Source organism: Oncorhynchus clarkii, chromosome 17 (assembly GCF_045791955.1).
Source record: "Oncorhynchus clarkii lewisi isolate Uvic-CL-2024 chromosome 17, UVic_Ocla_1.0, whole genome shotgun sequence".
Classification (NCBI taxonomy): Eukaryota; Metazoa; Chordata; class Actinopteri; order Salmoniformes; family Salmonidae; genus Oncorhynchus; species Oncorhynchus clarkii.
In genome coordinates, this window is record NC_092163.1 from 66,802,621 (window position 1) to 66,824,813 (window position 22,193).

The window sequence follows — 22,193 nt, forward strand, 5'->3', positions numbered from 1 at the left end:
AATGTGGTTCCTTCAATATACTGTACCTTCCCTGAATACGTATGCACCTCTCTGAATACTGAATATTTCACAGGAGTTACATTTTTGTGGAAATCAAAAACTCTCTTCATTCAAAGAGAAAATAAGATAGAACAAAAGGTAGAAAAAAAGGTGCTATCTAGAACCTAAAAGGGTTATTCAGCTGTCCCCATAGAAGAACCCTTTGAAGAACCATGTTTGGTTCCAAGTAAAACTGTTTTTGTTCCAAGTAGAACCCTTTTGAGTTCCATGTTAGACACACTACATGGAACCCAAAAGAGTTCTGCCTAGAACCACAAAGGGTTCACCTATACTTATAGGGACAGCTGAAGAACCCTTTTGGAACCCTTTGGGAACCCTTTTTTCTAAGAGTGTACATGCAATTATAAATAAGAATCCCTCAGGAATCAAATATCCATGCTGTTGATATTTCATATTGTTGATATCTAACTTTAGAAGAGCTATTTTGATGGTGAATTGGATTGCTATCAAAGCTGCTCATTGTGGTGCTTTTATTAGAAAGTGAAAAGAGAGGAGAGAAGATTTCTTACATGTACATGTACAGTAATAAATTCAGCTTTATTGTAAAAACATTAATCTCACCCCCACTTATTATCTCCCTGCTCCTGCAGAGTAATGTAGCTTCTGAATTGATGAGCTCTCTCATTGTTAATGATTTGCTTTTGTGGATAATAGTGTCTTATTCTATTTCCCATCATGGTCAGGCAATTGTGAGGAAAGCACTAGATCTCTCTACAATCTGTGAAGCCTGCTCTTTATATCAGAGGTGTGGCTCAGAGCTGCCTGGACCCAGCACCCAGTCAAATGTCTAATTGTTTTACTGATTTTATATTATCAAAGCCTCATTAGGATCCAAGTGTATGGGCTTGTCATTATAATCCTGCAATAGCCTAGATGAAGAAAGACATATATAGAAATCCTTGCTTAATTGTTCAAGTTCCTATATAATGGTAATAATATGTGTTACTGTTATTCTTACCTTCCCCACTCTTGCAGCCATTGTCCCCCATTGAACACAATGGGCCAGGCCTTGAATATAAGGTGAGTTATAAGAGACAGCATGTGGAGGAGGACTGGCAGGAGCATGTGGTGAAGAGACACTCGTTTGTAGTGAAGGACACTCCCACGTTTGTGCCATATGAGATCAGGATCCAGGCAAGGAACCACCACGGATGGGGACCTGAACCCAAAGTGGTGACGGGCTACTCTGGAGAAGACTGTGAGTGACTTAAACACAGAGAGTTTCTATGTGTATTTCACAATAATTATACTATTGAAATGCACAAGGATAATACGGTACAGTATGTACCATTCAGCTGTGTGTACGGTAGGCTATAGTCTTTAAAATATAGACTATTTTCTCTGAAAAGGCCACAGTAGCTGATGAAATGTGTGATATGCATGTAGTAGCTTTATTGAGCTAAAACTCTCATTTAGAAGTCATAAACCACTTCATTCCATGCTGCTTTGTATTTATTTATATTTCCATCTTCATCTTTAGCTTTCTTTTGGACTTGCCCTCAGGAAGTTACCTCAGGTGGTCAAATACAATGTTATAGATTTTTAAAAAGCAACCTTGTTAAGAATGTTTTGTCTTCCTTTAGAGGTTTCATAATACTTTGTTGTCATACTGTCTGGTATCATCGCTTAGGCAATAGCAGTGAGCCCCACACTAGTTCCTACCTTGTGAAAGTGGTATATCACATTATTTAGATGCAGTCACTGATCTATAGATTCATATTTTACAGAAGCATATATTTGAAGCATCTAAATACTCAACTCAGCCAATACCAAACATATATTATGATCTGGTGGATCATTCACCATAAAGCTGAGCTTATATTTCACATGTACGGGCTGAATGGACTGTGACGTGAGTGTATTTGGCCCTGCAGTCCCCTCTGCTGCTCCTGATGATGTAGCGGTGGAGGTGATGAACAACTCGCTGGTCAAGGTCAGCTGGATGCGTGTTCACAAGGACAAGCTGCATGGACATCTGGGAGGCTACAGGGTAATTCTTTAAAACAGCCCTGAAACTTTCAGACACAGTTTAAAGGGAGAGACTCTGACCTCGTTGGATCTCCTGGACCTCTCACTCCACTTTGTCTCCCTAACGCTAGCAGTGCACTGTTACCTTACACAGGCCACTAGCGCAAAATACTATAACCCAGACTATAGCCTTCCCCATTCAGGATGTATTGTCCTTTTCTCACATACGATCTGTTAGATTCATAACACTGTGTGTCCTTCTGTCATGGCGTTGTCAGATAAGCTGGTGGCGGCTGCGTAGTCTACTGGACTCAAAGAAGACTCACGGGGACAAACACACTCTGACATTCCCAGGGGACCGAAACCATGCCATGGTACCAGGGCTCACGCCCTTCTCTGAGTACAGCCTCATCATCATGACCTTCAACAGGCGAGGCAATGGGCCAGGTAGCCACGCCGTCAACTTCAAAACACCAGAGGGAGGTAAGACAGGAGGGGAGAGGAGCGTGCCATGGAACATATTAATTCACTACTGTGCAACTGAAGAAGAAAATACACTATCTGGACACAAGCTTATTGTGTTATTGTGTTAACACTTTTTACTACTTGTATATTTGTTTGTTTCCCAGTTCCAGAGAAAACCCCAGTTTTCAGGGTCACAGATGTTCAGAAGCACACCGTCACTCTCACCTGGGCACCTCCTCTGGAGGCCAACGGAGTCCTTACAGGATACCTGCTAGAGTATCAGCTGAGTATGTACATATCTTTCCACTTCCCTGTTAACCTGCAGTCTGACATGCACCAGGCTCCCTTCATTCAATATGTCTAGCAACTCCTTGATCTTACCACTATGATATATTGCTGTGCTTATGAGTGGTGCTACAGTGCATTTTTTAATGCTTGTTAATGATAGTCTCTAGTTTAGCTCCTACAGCTGGTGTGAAATGTTCGTCTTAATATAGAAATGTGAGAAAATACATGCAGAGCTTTGATAGTGAAGATCCACAGGTTTAAATCTCACAAGTTGTTGCATGAGAATATGATCAAATGGAAAACAAATACTCAGATGAAAAATACCCTCAAGGAGAAAAGAATGAGGGTTGAATACAGCTAAATGTTAAACGTCTGTTCATTGGATGGCATTATTGGATGGCATCAGAAAGCATGGAAGTGGATATCCAGTGTGACTCATTGATAGTATGAATGTAGAATGACCCCCTGGGTGAGAGAGGGGTCAGTATCTGGTCAGGGTGTGGCCTGTGTGGTGTGATGTGATCCGGCACCAGCAGCGCTGACCAAGGCCAGCGTGTCACAGCCTTTTAAGGTCTTGGTTACTGACCCCATCCTGTCCACCGGGGACTTCGTCACAACCAACGACCCAGATTAAACAGTCACAGGACAACAATAATGTGTATGTGTGTGTCCCTCCCTGGCCTGAAACAATAACGATGATGAGGCTGATTAAAACATTTCAAAGACAGCTTTGCAAAGTAACTCTCCCTAATGGTTTTTGATTTTTCCGCTGCACAAGAGGGTCAAAAGTGTCATGTTGTATTTCAGAAGAAGGGACGTTTTCATTGTGCAATCATGATAAAGCTGATGGACTCTTTTGAAGTGAGGGGTTTTGTAGGAAGTGATGTTAATGGTAAAGATAATGCACCAGAGGAAGCAGCAGAGGAATTGAAAGGCTGCTGCAAAGCTGTTCCAGGGCTGAGCCCAGCTTCATAGAGGTTATTTGCTAACTTAATATTTCACAGGTTTCACAGGACCTACACTGTTAGATTGATGGCCAGTTCCATCTCTAGGGAAGGAAGAACCAACTACCAATGCAAATCAGATGTTGTTCACAGATTGCACATCCATCACTCGGTCGTGTCATGCCATTGTTGTGAATAGTGGTGTCCTAAAGTCGTGATAAGCCCAGTCATTCTGGATGGAGGCTAACGACTGTTTAGTCTAAATTACACTATAGTGCCTGGAAATACGACGACATTGCTAAAGTAGTCAAATGTTCAGTAGGAAACAACTTTGCCAGCATTATCATGTCATCAAATTTACTTTAAACAGATGGAAATGTTGTCATTAGCTAGCAAAGTTTGTCAAGAATAGCTAGCAATGCTAACAGTAGCTCGCTAAAATCCGGTGTCCTCCCCTCAATCTTAGCTAACTAGCTAACGTTATACTGCATCTAAAGCCAACCTGGCAACATCAAAATGATTAAAAAGATTTTCCTTGTAATTATTTGCCTCCTTTTGAATGGCATTTTATTTCTAAGCCACTCTAATGCACCTTTGATTCAATCTTTATCAGCGCTCATTGACAATATATTGAGTAGAATGCTCAGTTGGCCATCAGTCCAAAACAACATTGTGACGAAACATGCAACCCATGATTACATGCTTACACAATGTGGTCCTATATCTACCAAACCCACAACATATTATGAGTGTCCTTTTCAAATGATCAATCAAATGCTTATTTTTTCCTTCTGTATCAGAGATATCCTTTGTGTCCATTAATACATGAAGACACGTTTAATCGTGTCTCTGTGTGTGTTTAGTCAACGACACAGAGGAGGTGGGTGTCCTGCAGACTGTGGATATCAGCAACCCTGACACCACCATGTGGGTCCTGCAGAACCTGGAGGCTATCAGCAGATACAAGTTCTACCTGCGCCCCTGCACCAGGGTGGGGTGTGGGCCCCGGGTCAGCAAGGAGAGCACCACCACGCCTGAAGCACGTAAGTCACACAGGCCGAGGTGTGGCAGGGGGATACTGGAGGAAATCCTTTGAGAATTGAAGGGGGGTATGGGTTTATTGTTGGGGGAAATAGCGAGACGTGATAGCAGGACTTTGTATTAGAGGGATGATGTATTCTGTAAATGACCAAGCCTGTACACTGTAGATGACCAAGCCATTTCAGTAATGTATTAGCTCATTGAATTTCAGGGAATGTGATATTGGCTCCAACTGCCAGGCTTTTCATATCTCCATCTAAGTAATGTTTGTGGGTAAACAATATCATAAGGGTGTGAGAAGGGGTTTCATTCATCATTGTCATAAAAGAGCAAATGCTTATTGATTTGAAGGAGAAAGCGAGATATGAAACAAACGGCTGGAAAAGAGAATTGCCTTCAGCAAGGGAAAATGCACATTTTCTGTATCGTACTGTATAATTATATAGGAATTGGTAAAGTAAGTAGATTGCCATTGCAATGTTTGGCTCATGCATATGACACAACATTTTCATCTTATGAATTCTATGTCAGTTCTACTTCAGTGGAGTGGTAGATGTACTCTGTCGGAACCAGGCCAAGCTCAATTCAACTGAGTCTTTGGGAGTGGAGATAAGGGGGTGACACCAGTCAAAGATGATTAGAATCTAATGAAAATAAGCAAGTGCACTTGAATATGTAATGGAGGGTCTGCACTGTGGTGCCACATCACACATAGCTTCTGTCTAACAATAGTAATAATTGATTTGGGTACTCTCTAATAGTAAGGGCTTGTAAATTGATATAAATGGTTAACAAAACATAGCATCCTTTTCAATCAAACACAGTAAGCAGGCTTCTGGGATTAATTAAATGCAAGAATGCATGTTTAGATTGATTTACTAAACAAAACACCATTATGGTATGAAATCCAAATAAATATACTTTCTCCGTGTGTGGGAGTAATGTCAAATCAAATCATGTTTTATTTGTCACGTGCTTTGTAAATAACAGGAGCAGGCTAATAGTGAAATGCTAACTTACGGGCCCTTCCCAACATTGCAGAGAGAATAATAACACAAGGAGTAAATACACAATGAAGTAACGATTACTTGGCTACATACACGGGGTCCCAGTACTGAGTCAATGTTCAGGGGTACGAGGTAATTGAGGTAGATGCACTGCCTTCAGAAAGTATTCATACCCCTTGACTTATTCTACATTTTGTTGCTAGACATCATTGCTAGGCAACCATTTTCAGGTCTTGCCATAGATTTTTAGGAGATTAAATTCTTGCGTCGAGCAATCCCGTATCCGGGAGCGTAATCATAGCCTCAAGCTCATTACCATAATGCAACGTTCGCAAATTAAATGAAAGAAACATATTCACTCACAAGCTTAGTTAACAACACTGTCATCTCAGATTTTCAAAATATGCTTTTCAACCATAGCTACACAAGCATTTGCGTAAGAGTATTGATAGCTAGCATAGCATTAAGCCTAGCATTCAGCAGGCAACATTTTCACAAAAACAAGAAAAGCATTCAAATAAAATAATTTACCTTTGAAGAACTTAGGATGTTTTCAATGAGGAGACTCTCAGTTAGATAGCAAATGTTCATTTTTCCCCAAAATATCATTTGTGTAGGGGAAATCGCTCCGTTTTGTTCATCACGTTTGGCTAAGAAAAAAACCTGAAAATTCAGTCATTACAACGCCAAACTTTTTTTCCAAATTAACTCCATAATATCGACAGAAACATGGCAAACGTTGTTTAGAGCCAATCCTCAAGGTGTTTTTCACATATCTATTTGATAAATCATCCGTGGCAGTTGGGTTTCTCCTCGGAAGCAAATGGAAAAATACACGCAGCTGGAGATTACGCAATAATTGCGACGGAGGACACCAAGCAAGCACCTGGTAGATGTAGTGTAAAATGGTCAATCTTCCAATGATATGCCTACAAATACGTCACAATGCTGCAGACACCTTGGGGAAACGACAGAAAGTGTAAGCTCATTCCTGGCGCATTCACAGCCATATAAGGAGACATTGGAACACAGTGCCATCAAAATCTGGGGCACTTCCTGTTTCAAATTTCATCTTGGTTTCGCCTGTAGCATCAGTTCTGTGGCACTCACAGATAATATCTTTGCAATTTTGGAAACGTCAGAGTGTTTTCTTTCCAAAGCTGTCAATTATATGCATAGTCAAGCATCTTTTCGTGACAAAATATCTTGTTTAATACGGGAACGTTTTTTTATCCAAAAATTAAAAGAGCGCCCCCTATATCCAAGAAGTTTTAAGTTAAAACTGTAACTCGGCCAGTCAGGAACATTAACTGTCTGCTTGTGTAGATTTGGCCTTGTGTTTTAGTTTAATGTCCTGCAGAAAGATGAATTCATCTCCCAGTGTCTGCTGAAAAGCAGACTGAACCAGGTTTTCCTCTAGGATCTTGCATGTGATTAGCTCTATTCTATTTTTATTTTTTTATCCTGAAAAATTCCCCAGTCCTTAACCATTAGAGGCATACTCATAACATGATGCAGCCACCACTATGCTTGAAAATATGGAGAGTAGTACTCAGTAGGGTTGAATATTTTCCCGGTATTTTAGAAATGTGCCCGCCAAAACGGAAGTGTCATTCAAAAGCGTTATAAAGCATATAAATATGTCTGGATTTAAATTAATCTAGCTCCAGTAGGCTAATATTTTTAAGTGTGAACTTTTACTGTATTGTATTATATGGACTGGAATTTCGCACATCTTTCAAACCATGATAAAGCAGAAGAGAACATGTGATTCTGGTGCAGCACATGCAGTATACAAAGTTACAAGTATAGGCTAGCAAATTTGATTATATCGTTGAAATATAATAGAGCCTGTTTGTATAAGTAGTATATATACCTTTCATAATATTTCCCCATATGTTATTAGCTTACCTCCTCTTTCTCTATTGTTGCTTTGTTCCTTTCTCACTTTCAACAGTTAATAGAAATATGTTTCGTAGTCCTTATCTTCATAATTCTAATGAAATCCTTGAGTAATATAGAACTAGAATTAGATGCAGAAGGCTTTCATTTCTCGTCACAAAGATTGAATGGTTAGGTTCTGAATAAATAATTGCTATAGCTTACCGCCAAAGCGTATTCACTCTTTCAAACTATCCGTGAGTTCTATTGGCTGCTGTATTTAACATTCAGCAAAAAGAGCTTGCGTCCCTCTTCGAATAGTCTATTGGTATAAGAAATGCAAAAAAAAAAAAAAAATGTCCAGCAGGCTATTCTAGTCTAGCTTTTCCTGCATGGGACTCCAAGAGCTAAGGAGCGTTTGTTAAGGAGCGAGGCCAGCGGAGCACAGGTGCTTGGGTATTGTGCAAGAGACAGAGGCTATACGTTAGAAGCTTATAATGCATAACCCATCATAAATGAGCTAAATATAAGGCTAATACTGCATTGAATTTATTACCTGAAAGAGTTAGGCTAGGACATCTATATATAAATCTAGAACAGGATTGTCTATTTTGGATGCCATTTGAATGGTGTTAATGGAGAGAGGGGAAGACTGTGAGAGAGTGCTCATATGTGCACTGATTTAAAGCAATGATATTCAAGTGATAGGCTATTATAAAACTCTGCAGCTGCAAATTAAAAAAGTACAACACTTTACTGTTAGGCGGAGCAGCACAGGGGAACCCAAGAGCAGACTCAGACCAAGAAACAGGGATGAATAAACTAAGGTATTTATTGAAACACAGGGGGATATGGAGTGCAGATCTGGGGAAGCTCAGATGAGTGGTAGGAAACTAATGTGGAGGCTGAGGTTGGAGTGAGCTGGGTTGGAACAGGGTAAACAGGTCCGGAGAGAATCCAATGGAGTGGTGGTGTGGTGAATGCAGAACAGGGTAGCAGGTTGGTGAGATGTGGAACAGGAGACAGGAGCCAGAGTCAGAACGGCAAAACTGTAGTGAGAGGATAAACAGCGTCAGGCAGGGAAACAGACACAGCAGGGTAACAGGGTCTTGAATAATCATAAATAGCTAGAATCATAAACTGACTGAGCAGAGATTGCGATCTGGCAGAGTGGAAGATGCAGGACTGAGTATTTGTAGAGATCTTGATTATGGAAGGGGTTGCAGCTGGTGAGGATCCGCTCTGGCTCCAGCACACCTGTCTCCAACCACACAATTACAAACAAACAGAAAGGGAGGGAGAGAGAGAGAGAGAGAGAGAGAGAGAGAGAGAGAGAGTGTACTGGAGAAGTGGCTGCAGGTCAAGGTGACACCGGATGTCCACTAGGGGGTGTGGCAGGAGCAGATGTGACATTAACAATTAAAAAACAAGGTGACCCCCGAAAGCCAGATGGTTATGGGTACAGTAAATTACATTCGGTCAGTAAGTGCATTCGGTCTTTATATTACTGTAGTATAGGCAATGCTGGAACAAATGTAGGCCTACCTGTCACAAGAAAAAAAGTTACCATGATGAGATAACAGGTCTACATGCATTGTGAATTGCACTCCATACTGAGATGGGCTGTCTGTCACCAACCTGAGCGTTGATTCATCATGCAGAGTCTGCAGAGAAGCCAGATTTAGACATTGCACATAATTGAATAGTTCCATTTCAAGCCATGCTGTTCATAAAAATAATTTATAATATTTTACCGGTTCCTCTGTTATCCCGGGAAAAGATAGTGGTTTTGGGAGGGAAAATCCTGGTAAATCTAGATACCCGGGTTCCCGCCGTTCCCGCCATTCAACCCTAGTACTCAGTAATGTATTGTATTTGCCCCAAAATTAACACTTTGTATTCAGGCGTCCTTCTTTTCACTCTGTCAATTCGGTTATTATTGTGGAGTAACTACAATGTCGTTGATCCATCCTCAGTTTTCTCCTATGACAGACAGTAAACTCTGTAACTGCTCCAAAGTTACGAGTGGCCTCATAGTGAAATCCCTGAGCGGTTTCCTTCCTCTCCAGCTACTAAGTTAGGAAGGACGTCTGTATCTTTGTAGTGACTGGGTGTATTGATAAACCATCTAAATTGTAATGAATATCTTCACCATGCTCAAAGGGATATTCAATGTCTGCTTTTTTAAAGCATGCTACTTATTATTTGACTTGTTAAGCACATTTTTAATCCTGAACTTCTTTAGGCTTGCATAATAGAGGGGTTCTTGAATACTTATTTACTCAAGACATTTCAGCTTTTCATGTTTTATGAATTTAAAACATTTAGAAAAACTATTTCCACTTTTACGTTATGGGGTATTGTGTATATGCCAGTAATACATTTATTTTAAATTGTTTTATGCATTTTAAATTCGGGATGTAACACAACAAAATGTGGAAAATGTCAAGGGCTGTGAATACATTCTGTACATACAGTATAGATAGGGGTAAAGTGACTAATGTAATATTGTTTTGAATATATACCCTGTAAACTCAGGAAAGACGGAGATGGCCCTGAGTTGTAATCTACTTAATATACATGATTGGATCTCCCATCACATTTATGTAGGGAAACATTTTGCATCTTTTTCATGCTTATATTGCAGTTGGTGTCAGCACATGTTCTTGCTGTGCCATGCTGAAATACGTAAGGCTTTTAACTTATGCAATTGATAATAATGTGTGCCCGTCAGGTGGGTATCCATCTTCTTGATGATACGTTCACTGTGTGGTGTGGAAGCTAAAACCACAGATACCACATGTATCTGCTTGGTAATGCTTTCATTTCTTATTTTCCGTCTCCTCACCAGTTTCCACAGTGGTATCCACTGTCAGTATGTAGATTTCTGTTTATGTGCAGCACAAAGCAACTTCTGTAGTCTAACACTGATGTAAATCATCCCTACAGGTATATTCTCTGCAAAATAACTACATTGATTTATTTCTGCATGAGTCATCCATGAGTTATTGGTATCAAATCCTTGGTGGATACTTGAGTAGTACTGTAGCTCTCACATTCCATTTCTGACAGACTATTCTTCTGATATCTGTTAGTATGATTTCTATAAGCTATACTGTATGCGGTTTCTTTAACATAAACTAGTTGTGAGTGCATGAATATGGATAAAGGGCTGAAATACAGGTGGGAGGTGAATCTTGGAAACAGCAGCTCCTGGCCCAGTTGCCTGCATGGTTGACTAGGTCAAGCAGGCATTTAGAAAACAAGTCTGATGTCAGCAACCATTAAGACAATATAATATTTCACACAAATAAGGAACTAAGATGATGCAGATACTCCCCTCATCTGTGAATAATTGCCCTTCTCTGTTGCGTGCCCTTGCCATCAGCGCTGAGCACTCTGATGCCTCCGTTCATTAGTAGACCAATACAGACTCCGCTGTTTTCAGACAAAGTTTGTGGGTTTCTCTGCAGTAACAATGGTAATGAGGATCCCGTTTATAAATTCATATGAATCCAGTCTCATTAGTGAATCTGTAAATTAATATTGACTTTTGTTCCAACAACATTAGGCTCAATGTCACACGTATTACAAACAGAGGGATCAAATTAAGCTTTAGGTACAGCATACAGGAAGGCTATCAGACGTGCATATGCTGTATATTGTAGTGTCAATAAAAGTTCAAATGATGACGTCTTTGTTTCATCAGAGGAAAAGTCCCTTCCTGTAGTATAAATCATTACCAATGATCACCTCTAACCACACATTAGACCTTATTTGCTTGTTGTTTGATGGTATTCATTGCTCAAGCCACGATTGCGCACCCCAATTAAAAGTCAGACATGCTTTTAAGTTATGTACCCAGTAGGTCTCTCAGGTCCTCTGGCACTGGACGTTTAACTTTCCCAAAGACTAGGACCAAGATGCACGGAGAGGATACCTTTAGGTATTATGCCCCCGGCCTCTGGAATAGCCTGCCAGAGAACCTGAGGTGGGCCGAAACTGTGGACATTTTTAAAGGAGATCTTAAAACACATACGTTTTTTTTTTTCCTTAGAGTGCTTTTTAGTCATTCAGTTTTTTTATTATTTTGTTTGTTGTGTAGTAAATTTTTCAGCCTTGTTTTTATTGTTTTGTATTAGTTTTTTCCTGTGAAACACATTGCATTGTATTCCTTGTCTGAAATGTGTGGTATAAATAAAGCTTGATTTGATTTAATTTGCTCTGTAGCAGTAACCACCCAGACTAGTTGTTATATGAGACATATCTGTGGACTAAAAATTCATATCAGTCCACTATACCTGTAGTTGTAGCGTACTAAAAGTTTTATTAGTCAGTAGACAGTAGCTCCCGCTCCCTGACTCAAAAAATAGACAATAATCTTCAGATGTCTTCCTTTTCAGGCCAGTCTGCCTCCCCCTCATGTCCAAGCACTACAGTCTCCCATATGGCCAAGTTCACCCGTTCCAACATAGGTATTCATACAACCAATTGTGTTCAATATGGCAATGATAGCCATAGGTGAAAACCACAGGAGGCTGGTGAGGGGATTAAGGCTCATAATAAATGAGAATGGAATGGCATCAAGCACATGGAAACCATGTGTTTGATGTGTTTGATACCATTAAATTATTCCGTACCTACCATGACTATGAGCCTGTCCTCCCCAATTAAGGTGCCACCAGCCACCTGTAGTGGAAACACTAAACTCTAGTGATACCATATGATAAAAATACTCTTCTCTATTTTGAGCTTAACTTCAATCAATAAAAACTAGCTTAAGAATTGATGTTGAGTTAAAGTCCCGCAAACATCTCAACAAACTCATTAAGAGACAGTCCTGTTTTTTAAGGGGCGGCAGGTAGCCTAGTGGTTAGAGCGTTGGGCCAGTAACTGAAAGGTTGCTAGATTGAATCCCTGAGCTGACAAGGTAGAAATCTGTTGTTCTGCCCCTGAACCAGGCAGTTAGTCCACTGTTTAGGAACAGTCATTGTAAATAAGAATTTGTTCTTAACTGATTTGCCTAGTTAAATAAATAATCTATTCCATACCTGAAGGTGTGAGTGTAGTTTAAAAAGGTTAAATGGAAATGTCTGGTGATGGCTTGGTCAATATCTTGCTGTGTATTTGTCATATGTCTAATTGATTTGTTGGGCCAAAGTCCTCCTTTACACAGCAAGATATTGACCAAACCATCACCTGCCACCTTCATTTAACTTTCAACTGAGGAAACAACAATAGTGCTGTTGGACAAGCAAATGTCCATACAGTAGCAATATTTGAGCTGGAGTAAATGTAGGCCTAGTCAGGCCGAGTGAGGAGGAGGAGCAGGAGGTGTGAGCTCTTACAGAGAGGGTGATATTTAGGGGAAACTGAGATAAGTGGATAAGTGGAAACTGTTGATAGCTGTTGATCAGAATATTTAAGTGTACTGGGCTCAGCTTTAAAAGATCTCCCTGACTTTGAAGAGCCATTTTGCAGGCGTTGTGGCAGGGCCAGGGCTGCGCTCCCTGCTGTGGCAACAGATGCTTTCTGCAGCCTTTAATACCAGGCAGAGCAGTGCAATGACAGACACGCCAAGCCCTGGGATATTTTTTGTCACTTAGAATAATCATACTAAGCAAATGATGGGAATTACCATAGTTACAGAGTCATACACCAGCTTTACCCATGGTGTGTCATTTGTGCTCACAGGGATGGGCAGCCCAGACACAGGTGTCCTTGTGTTCTGAATTATCACCTGAGCAAACACCTGAGCAGGAGACACAGTCGAAGATTTGCATGTTTGCCTGAGGGAGATGAAGGGGATTGTTTGCCGTTGACCTGTCGTACCAAAGCTGTGCAACCTTTCTTTTCAAACTTGCAATTTGAAGTGGTGCATTATTCTCACCCTCCCTCCAGCTGCAGTGGTTCTTTGATTTCCTGGAGTGTCAGTCTTCAGAGACTTTATTAGTCTGTTATTGTCTAATGTATGCAGCACCGCTGTGTACATGAGTTAAGCTGCAGTGAGGCACAGGGACTTCTGCTCACCCCTGATATTCAACATTTCCGTCGAAATGTATACTGTTGTAGAGAGAAGCCCAATCTATGTGATTTGAAAGCGATAGCAATCAGTTGTATTAAGAAAATGAACACGCAAGGTCAATAAGCAGGGTTTTGGATTGTTCATTTAGTCTGCATGTTTCAATGGACACATACTCTCTTCAGCTTTGCTGGCTTTCCTTGGCTTTCCTTTTCCTTTGTCAATTTCATTTCAAGTGATTCAGGAAATGTGCCAGTTATTGATAAGCCTTCATTCTATATCCTCCAGTAGTATTAAACATGAGACACATATGTTAGACTATATATACTGCACTGTATGTGCATAAGCAAATGGATTGACTTCATCAACAAGTCCCTGGCCAGCTTTAGATCCATGTTTTTTGTGTGTACTGTCCTTAATCCTTTACTAACCCTGTTCTGCCATGTATCCCCTCTTCCTCCTTCATCTGTCTGTCAATCACAGCCCTGTTGAATATTAGTTCCTCAGTTCGTGACAACTTTGCCAACATTATTATTTATTATTTAGTTATTTCATCGAACGCTCTGTAAATAACCCTTTAACCCTTCCCCCCTCATGAGTACTAACCCTCCCTGATTGTGCACCTAGGTAAAGGTAACTAGAATATCTCTGAGGCAGTTAACTCCTCTAACACTTTCCACGTGATTGAGGGGCTGGAGCTTGGGACTGTGTACACTGTGCGCCTTATGACTAACAACTGGGTTGATAATACTAGTATTTTTGAATATGTAATCAAGACCAGGGCTAAAGTGAGCAGGGATGCTATTGGAAAAGAAGAAAAAGCTATCCCACCCCCCAATCAAATCCCTACACACATAATCACCATAACCAATTGAAGTTTTATTAAGTATGCCGGTGTACCAATGTCCTTGAACATGTCTCAAGGTATCATGCATGGTTCTCTGTGTCAATAGGATTTTGTATATATTTTTTGTGACTTGGTGAAAGGAATTCCATTTGAACAGCCTCCTCAGTTGATTAATTAGACAAGGGGATTAGCTGTTTAATATTAATACTGGTGCACTTCCATTTCAACATCACCTGCTGCCTCTGCATCCAATAGACTTTGTCGATGTAAACATTCAATCAAGTGTCCTCATGAAAGGCAGAGTCAAAGTCAAAGTGTTGTTGTTTCTTCTTCTCTCCTCAGGTCTGGCAAGCATCCATGGAGGAATCTCTACCCAGGGCTGGTTCATCGGACTGATGTGTGTCGCGGCTCTCCTCACACTCATGGTGTTAATCGCCTGCTTTGTCAACAGAAATAAAGGAGGGAAATATTCCGGTAGGTACTCAAACACACACACGCACACACATTGCACCTTATGAATGCTAACAAATCACTGCACTAGGCATAATTATATTTCCATTTAGAGTCTTTATTACCAAAGAGAAATGATCACTCTGGACACCATTATAGACATATTTAAGCTGATACATTATTAGCAGTAGAAATATACATCACACCACTGTTCAACATGTCAATGCTGATATTTACAGTATAATGAGAACTTAAATTAATTGGAGCATATGCATTTATATTTATAACATTTAAATAAATACAGCATATTTGAAATATGCAGCATTTGAATAACAAAACATAGAATGCACAGAAGATATGTAAATGTTATGGTCACATGCCAGCGGTGGGGATCTTAATGCCAGTCCTGTCTGTGGGGGATAGGGGGTCATTTACAGTACCTTTCATCTTTATTCACTTATTGAGCGCCAGGTTCAGCTCAGCTAATCGCCTATCATATCAGAAAGACAGTCTAAATCCCAGGGCTTTGTTCTGTGATGCATTCATTAAACACTACCTCCTGCACTTTCACTGATAGTTAGCTTTCCCTTTTGAAATTAGGATTCAGTTGTTACTCATATTGTCAATGTTGCTGACATCAAGCACTGAGTATGTTGTACTCAGGAATGTGTGAGAACTTGTAAGGTGTTTTAGCAGAACATTACTTTGTCTTTAACATGGTATAAAGTTGTTTATTGAATGTTGTACTGTACTCAAGGTACCCTAAACATTGATCTTTCTCTCCGACCAGTAAAGGAGAAAGAGGATCTTCATCCAGACCTAGAGTCCCAGGGTATCCATGATGACACCTTCTGTGAATACAGGTAATCATACCACCAACCACCATTGTATCAATAATTCAGAAATCAGCTCATATATTAACTTTGTTTTGAATTATCACATTGTATAATTCTATCTCTGCATTTCTCCTGATTTAAAAAGAAAACCCTACATGCATGAGCTTAACACAGACCTTCACAGACATCCCTGTTCAAGACATGTGATGGGCTGAGTAACATGTACTCTAAACATGATGTGGTAAACAGCAACAAATACTCCCGTTGTTGTTTACACATCAGTGATGTTGATGTGGTATCACCCTATATTGTGCATTGTTATTAGGTAGATTTGTCCTGTTAGAGCTCAGGTCATTAGCAGTAACAGCCTCATTGTTCAGATGTTACTATTTGTTTCTGAATGGAGCTCAATGAAGGAAGGCTGCCTGGCCACAACACAACCCAGCAGGAGGCTAAAACCAATCTGTGTAATTGAATGCAGCTCATCTCCGGGGCAGTAAAATCTGTGCTCAATTCATTAATCTTTCACTAGTCCGATTCAGATCACACTCACAGAGTGCAACTCAGAGACCCACACTTCACTTCAATCAGTAGTCTCACACTCAGAACCTAACTGGAAGTTATGAATCAGAAGTAGCCTAGACATCTTCATCATGTGGTCACAGTAAAGTTGTGAAGTAGAATGTTGCGTCTGGTCCCTATATATGGCCCCCAATGTCAAACCACGGGAAAGCACATTTATTGTATTTTTACTCCAAAATCTAAAAATGCTCAGATCCCTGAAGCACCTGACTTCACCATCATTTCCCATGTAGGAGCAGCATGATGCCAATCCAAACCATTAGTCTATACAATGAACCCTTTATGTGATCACTCTCGTGTTGAATAATTCAATGAAAACTACAGCCTGAGCATCTCTCCCCATACAGACAGGGTTAAAATGCACCTTGTGACTGCAGCATGTGCACGGTCGACATCTGCATCAGCCTGACAGCCAAATCAATACCCCATCTTCTTTTAATTATCCCATTCATTGTCACATACATTGATATACTGTACATGTAGAGTTTAAGTACACTTGACAGGAGTGCCCTTTACTAGTGCACATATCTGATCATTTTTCATCCGTCTGTCAGTCAGAGGTAAACATTGCTGCCAATCACCGAAGCTCTTCATTTAAGCTCTTTGGGTTCAAACCTGCCTGTGTCCCTGTCCTTACCAATAAAGCCCATAGAGTTAAGCCATGAGTGAAATTAGGTGGTTTTGAAATCCCCTGTCTTTGTGCCGTCATGTTGTGACACAGTGACAATGATGAGAAGCCACTGAAGGGCAGCCAGCACTCTCTGAGCGGACAGATCAAAGCAGAGGACAGTGGGGACAGCCTGGTGGACTATGGGGATGAGGACATCCAGTTCAACGAAGATGGCTCCTTCATCGGCGAGTACGCAGGTCGCAAAGAAAAGAAGGTGTCCATGGAAGTCAAAGGAACCACGAATCAGAGCACAGCGTGAGAGCAAGGAAAACGGTCCATCATCCATCCTTAGGACAATACTTTCATTAGACTGGTGGAGGGGAGGGGACATAAAGTAAGTAGATTACATAATCTGTACCAATCACAATCCAATGTCAAATGTAATGTGTCATTGTCAGCTGCACTGCCATCTTCATTTGATAAAGCTGTTTGTTTTATCAAGCTGTAACAGAATGCATAATTTCCAAATGTATATATTATTGTATGTGGGAGTTTTATATTACTGCAAATCAGTGAAAACCTTTGAGGCTTTTTGCATTTTTTTGTCAAATGCAACAACTGTTTGAAATCAATTCAAATGTAAAAAGGAAGAAAAAGAAATCTCCAGTCCACATTGATCCTTGTCTTATACTACCAGATCTCATGCCCAGTCATCATTTAGCAAACTACATGTGTATGTGAGCAGATGATGTCAGCCTGTTTCAGTTGAAGCAAATATTGGCATTTTATATTTGAAATGCATTCATTAAATATGATTTTAAAATGTGTACAAAAGCTGTTCATCAACTTATTTCCTGGTTTTATATATGAAAAAAATAACAATACAAAACAGATGCCTCAGTTATATCACATGAAATGCCAAAAGATCTAAGGAAAGGGCTCTGAGAACTCTCAGTTGATAACAGGAAAGTACTTCTGTTGTTTCCACGGTGAGGTTATGATTCAGTGGTTTTATGTGCCAGCTCGCTATAACATGCAGACAATTATCAACCGAGTTACCACTTGATCTATTCTAGCTCATCAAAATACCAATTAAAGCATTCATGTTGTTCCCATGTTCTTAGAACAGCCTTGCTCATTACAACTTGCATGTCATTGTAGACAATGTCATTCAACTCCAAAAAAGTAATCATAGTAAACCTGTTCGAAAGTCAACCTAAACGTTACCATGATGATCGCCTTCGATTGCATCTTTGTACAAATACATAAAATATAGCTATTGTACGTTAAAGAATGTTTGTGGATGTTTTGATGTTATTAAATTGTTTAACTTTTCATTAACATTGGCTATAGACTGACTGTCCATCTTTAAACTGCATACAGAAAGAATAATTCAACATAAATATACATTGTGCTTTGGGGTTTGTAATGAACTCTGCTTCTGCAGAAAGTTTTTGAATGTCATTACAACATGCCATATTGTGAAATTAGTAAATCCACTCCTTAGCTAGCTATCTAACTAGAAGAACAAGGAGACGGTAGTTCAAGTTGCGAACCACATACTAAGCTATATGGAAGGTCATACCAAGGATCATTTAGCTATTTGATTTAGAATTTTAAGACCTCTTGAAGTATCAAAAATATATATAAAAAATGAAAAAAGAGTTTTGGTGTTACTGCTATTAGCCCATCGAAACAGTTCAGATGCTACAGACTAAAATTGGTAGATCGGCTCCAGTGTCGCCAGACGAGTCTCCTGACACTTGTGGAGGTCATATAGCAAAAGGCAACATAGGTGGGTGCAGTGAATTGAGAAACATCCAATGTAAAAAAACTGATATCTCTAGCTTAATCTGACAGAATTGTGTATTATGCTAATTACATATCCGCGCGGGCGTGGACATCGACCTTAGGGGGCTAACAGAGGGTTGGGAGGGCTGCCCATAACAATAAAAGCATCTAGCTGTCTAATAACTGTAGTATGGTGGTGGGGGGGGGAGGATTTGTATCTGAAAAGGTGTCACTTTAAGTTCTGTCTCCAAGGTTGTTAACCTTTCAAGCGCAGCGGAACCCCTCGACAACATTCCGCTGAAAAGGCGCGCGAAATTCAAATTATTAAAAAAAAATATGTAACTTTCACACATTAACAAGTCCAATACAGCGAGTGAAAGATAAACATATTGTTAGTCTACCCATCGTGTCCGATTTCAAGCACAACATATGATTATGTTAGATCACCGCCAAGTCGAAAAAACACACCGCCATTTTTCCAGCCAAAGAGAGTAGTCACAAAAAGCAGAAATATAGATAAAATGAATCACTAACCTTTGATGATCTTCATCAGATGACACTCATAGGACATCATGTTACACAATACATGTATGTTTTGTTCGATAATGTGCATATTTATATCCAAAAATCTCAGTTTACATTGGCGCCTTACGTGCAGTGAAATTTTGTTTCCAAAACACCCAGTGATTTTGCAGAAATACTCATAATAAACATTGATAAAATATACTAGTGTTATTCACAGAATTAAAGATAGACTTCTCCTTAATTAATGCGACCACTGTGTCAGATTTTAATTTTTTTTTACGGAAAAACCATAATCTGAGAACGGCGCTCAGAGCCCAAATCAGTCAGAGGAATATCTGCCACTTTGGAATCAACAAAGTTAGAAACAACACCATAAATATTCACTTACCTTTGATGATCTTCATCAGAAGACACTCCCAGGAATCCCAGTTCGACAATTAAGGACTGATTTGTTCCATAAAGTTACATAATTTATGTCCAAATAGCCAATTGTTGTTAGCGTGTTCAGCCCAGTAATCCATCTTCATGAGGCGCAGGCACTTCATCCAGACAAAAACTCAAAAAGTTCCATTACAGTCCTTTAGAAACATGTCAAAAGATGTATGGAATCAATTGTTAGGATGTTTCTAACATAAAACATGAATAATGTTCCAACCGGAGAATTCCCTTGTCTTCAGAAAATGCACTGGAACGCGAGGTAACTCTGTCAGGAGCGTGCGTCATGAGACCAAGGCTCTCTGCCAGACCACTGACTCAAAGCGGTCTCATGAGCCCCTCCTTTATAGTAGAATCCTCATTCAAGTTTCAAAATACTGTTGACATCTAGTGGAAGCCATCTAGGAAGTGCAACCTCATCCATATCTCAATGTGTATTCGGTAGGCCAAGCTTTGAAAAATTACAAACCTCAGATGTCCCACTTCCTGGTTGGATTTTTTCTCAGGTTTTCGCCTGCCATATGAGTTCTGTTATACTCACAGACATCATTCAAACAGTTTTAGAAACTTCAGAGTGTTTTCTATCCAATACTCATAATAATATGCATAAATTGCATCTGGGACAGAGTAAGAGGCAGTTCACTCTGGGCACGCTATTCATCCAAAAGTGAAAATGCTGCCCCCTATCCCAAAAAGGTTTTAACAGGTTTTTTAAAACAACTTGTGCCTCAGGAGATAAACATGGGAAATCAAAGGGGTGGTCTAAGCCAGTGGATAAAGGAACAAGGCTATAATCACATGAGATAAGCAGATAGCAGAGAGAGGGCCCTAGTTACTCAGGTCATAATGAACTGGCCTGTTTCTGTTTGACTGAGCTTTACAAGTCACATTCCCTCCTGTGTGAATGACCACGTGCGTTCCTTAGGACTCAGCAGGCAAATGTTGATGAAACAGCAAGTTTTGGGCTGTGAATAACCCACTCCATTGTGCTCCCTTACCTCTAGTGTAATGTAATTGACTGTCAGGAATAGGACTGAGCCCCTGTGCTAGTATTGCTGAAGCTACTGAGGAATGAATGCAGGAGAGGAGAGGTCAATGACTCGGAGCACAAGCTGGACCTTTAAGAGCCCCAGAGAGCATTTTCTAACAAAACCCTCCCACGTCGTTTCATCTAATTCACCAGGAAAGTAATAAAGAAATCGCGGGTCAATGTCAACATTTGCCTAGAAGGCCCAGCACAGGAACAAATGGCTGGATTAAGTAGAGAGGAAAAATGGTCTCTCCCACAATATAAATCCTTTCCTGTGTCACCAGTTCTAGGTTGTTTCAGATATTCAGGTTGCAGCCTCCAGAGGAACTGTACTATAGATGTGATTATCACCTCTTAGGAGAGCACGTTAAATCCTTAATGTTGGAACTGACTAATGTTTTTGCTGATATACTGGTATTGTCATTATGAGGCCAATTTGTGGAAATAATTGAGAACATTATGTAACTTTTTATGCTTTGTTTCAGTTTCATTATATCTCTTCAAGCACATTGGAACAATTTGGAAACAGTAGAAACTATCAATGTCTGCCAGGGAAGGAGTAAACTTTTTCATCCATTTTGCACGGTCATGGTTTAAATTGTCTTTGGGACTTGAAAGGACTGAAAGTCATTGTTAAATGAAATTACACATATTTTGTTGCTTCATTATTTCCATTTACTTAAATGTAATGTGTTGTTAGAATAGAAGACAGAAACATAATATGTGCCTAACAGGTTGAATTCCAAAGTGAGTACCTATATATTATTTTTTTTGTATTTTAATTTAACCTTTATTTAACTAGGCAAGTCAGTTAAGAACAAATTCTTATTTACAATGACGGCCCACCCTGGCCAAACCAGGATGGCGCTGGGCCAATTGTGCGCTGCCCTATGGGACTCCCAATCATGGCCAGATGTGATGCAGCCTATCATTTCAGTATTTTCTGCAAGTAAAATGACCACTCTCTCACTCTGTCTTAGCAAGAGTTAGTTACAGCCCATATTCATATAAAGTAAGGAAATCCTGCATTACAAATGCTGTGAGCTCTAAAGAGGTGATTCATTACCAAAAATGGTAATGCCTAGGCAGGCCTGTGACTCACTCAAAGCTCTGATGCAGCTGGGGCATCTAAGGGAATGATCTCAACATATCGCACTCATGCTGCAAAGGAATTGGTCCCCAGGTCTCATGGAGCTGTTAGCAACTCACTTTGTATGACTCCTTCATTCATCAACAACATTTTCCCTGTGAGCAGCAACAACAACACAAAATATAGAGCAAAACTTTTATTCCCTGGCCTATTTTTTGCATAAATCCTTATACACATTATGAACAGGAGGCGGTTAGAGCTTGCCCCAGTTGATCTAAAATTCATTTGGCCTGGTCTTCTGTTACTCTGCTCTTCTGAATG

General features: G+C 40.0%; 1 protein-coding gene across 5 annotated transcripts in view; it reads left to right on the plus strand.

Annotated features, from left to right (window-relative positions):
- The window catches only part of LOC139371294 (neural cell adhesion molecule L1-like protein), a 91,429-nt gene extending 73,080 nt beyond the window's left edge, over nt 1-18,349 (plus strand). For 3 of the 5 annotated variants that reach the window (XM_071111596.1, XM_071111592.1, XM_071111595.1), the window contains 8 exons: nt 1,036-1,258; nt 1,935-2,050; nt 2,307-2,511; nt 2,658-2,780; nt 4,589-4,768; nt 14,866-14,997; nt 15,764-15,836; nt 17,113-17,661. In XM_071111596.1, the coding sequence (XP_070967697.1) occupies nt 1,036-1,258; nt 1,935-2,050; nt 2,307-2,511; nt 2,658-2,780; nt 4,589-4,768; nt 14,866-14,997; nt 15,764-15,836; nt 17,113-17,320 (1,260 nt within the window). In that variant the 3' untranslated portion in view covers nt 17,321-17,661. Of the gene's footprint in view, nt 1-1,035; nt 1,259-1,934; nt 2,051-2,306; nt 2,512-2,657; nt 2,781-4,588; nt 4,769-14,865; nt 14,998-15,763; nt 15,837-15,954; nt 16,111-17,112 lie in introns of those variants that run through there. The other 2 variants (XM_071111593.1, XM_071111597.1) reach the window with 2 other exon arrangements.
- The last annotated feature ends 3,844 nt before the right edge of the window (nt 18,350-22,193 follow it).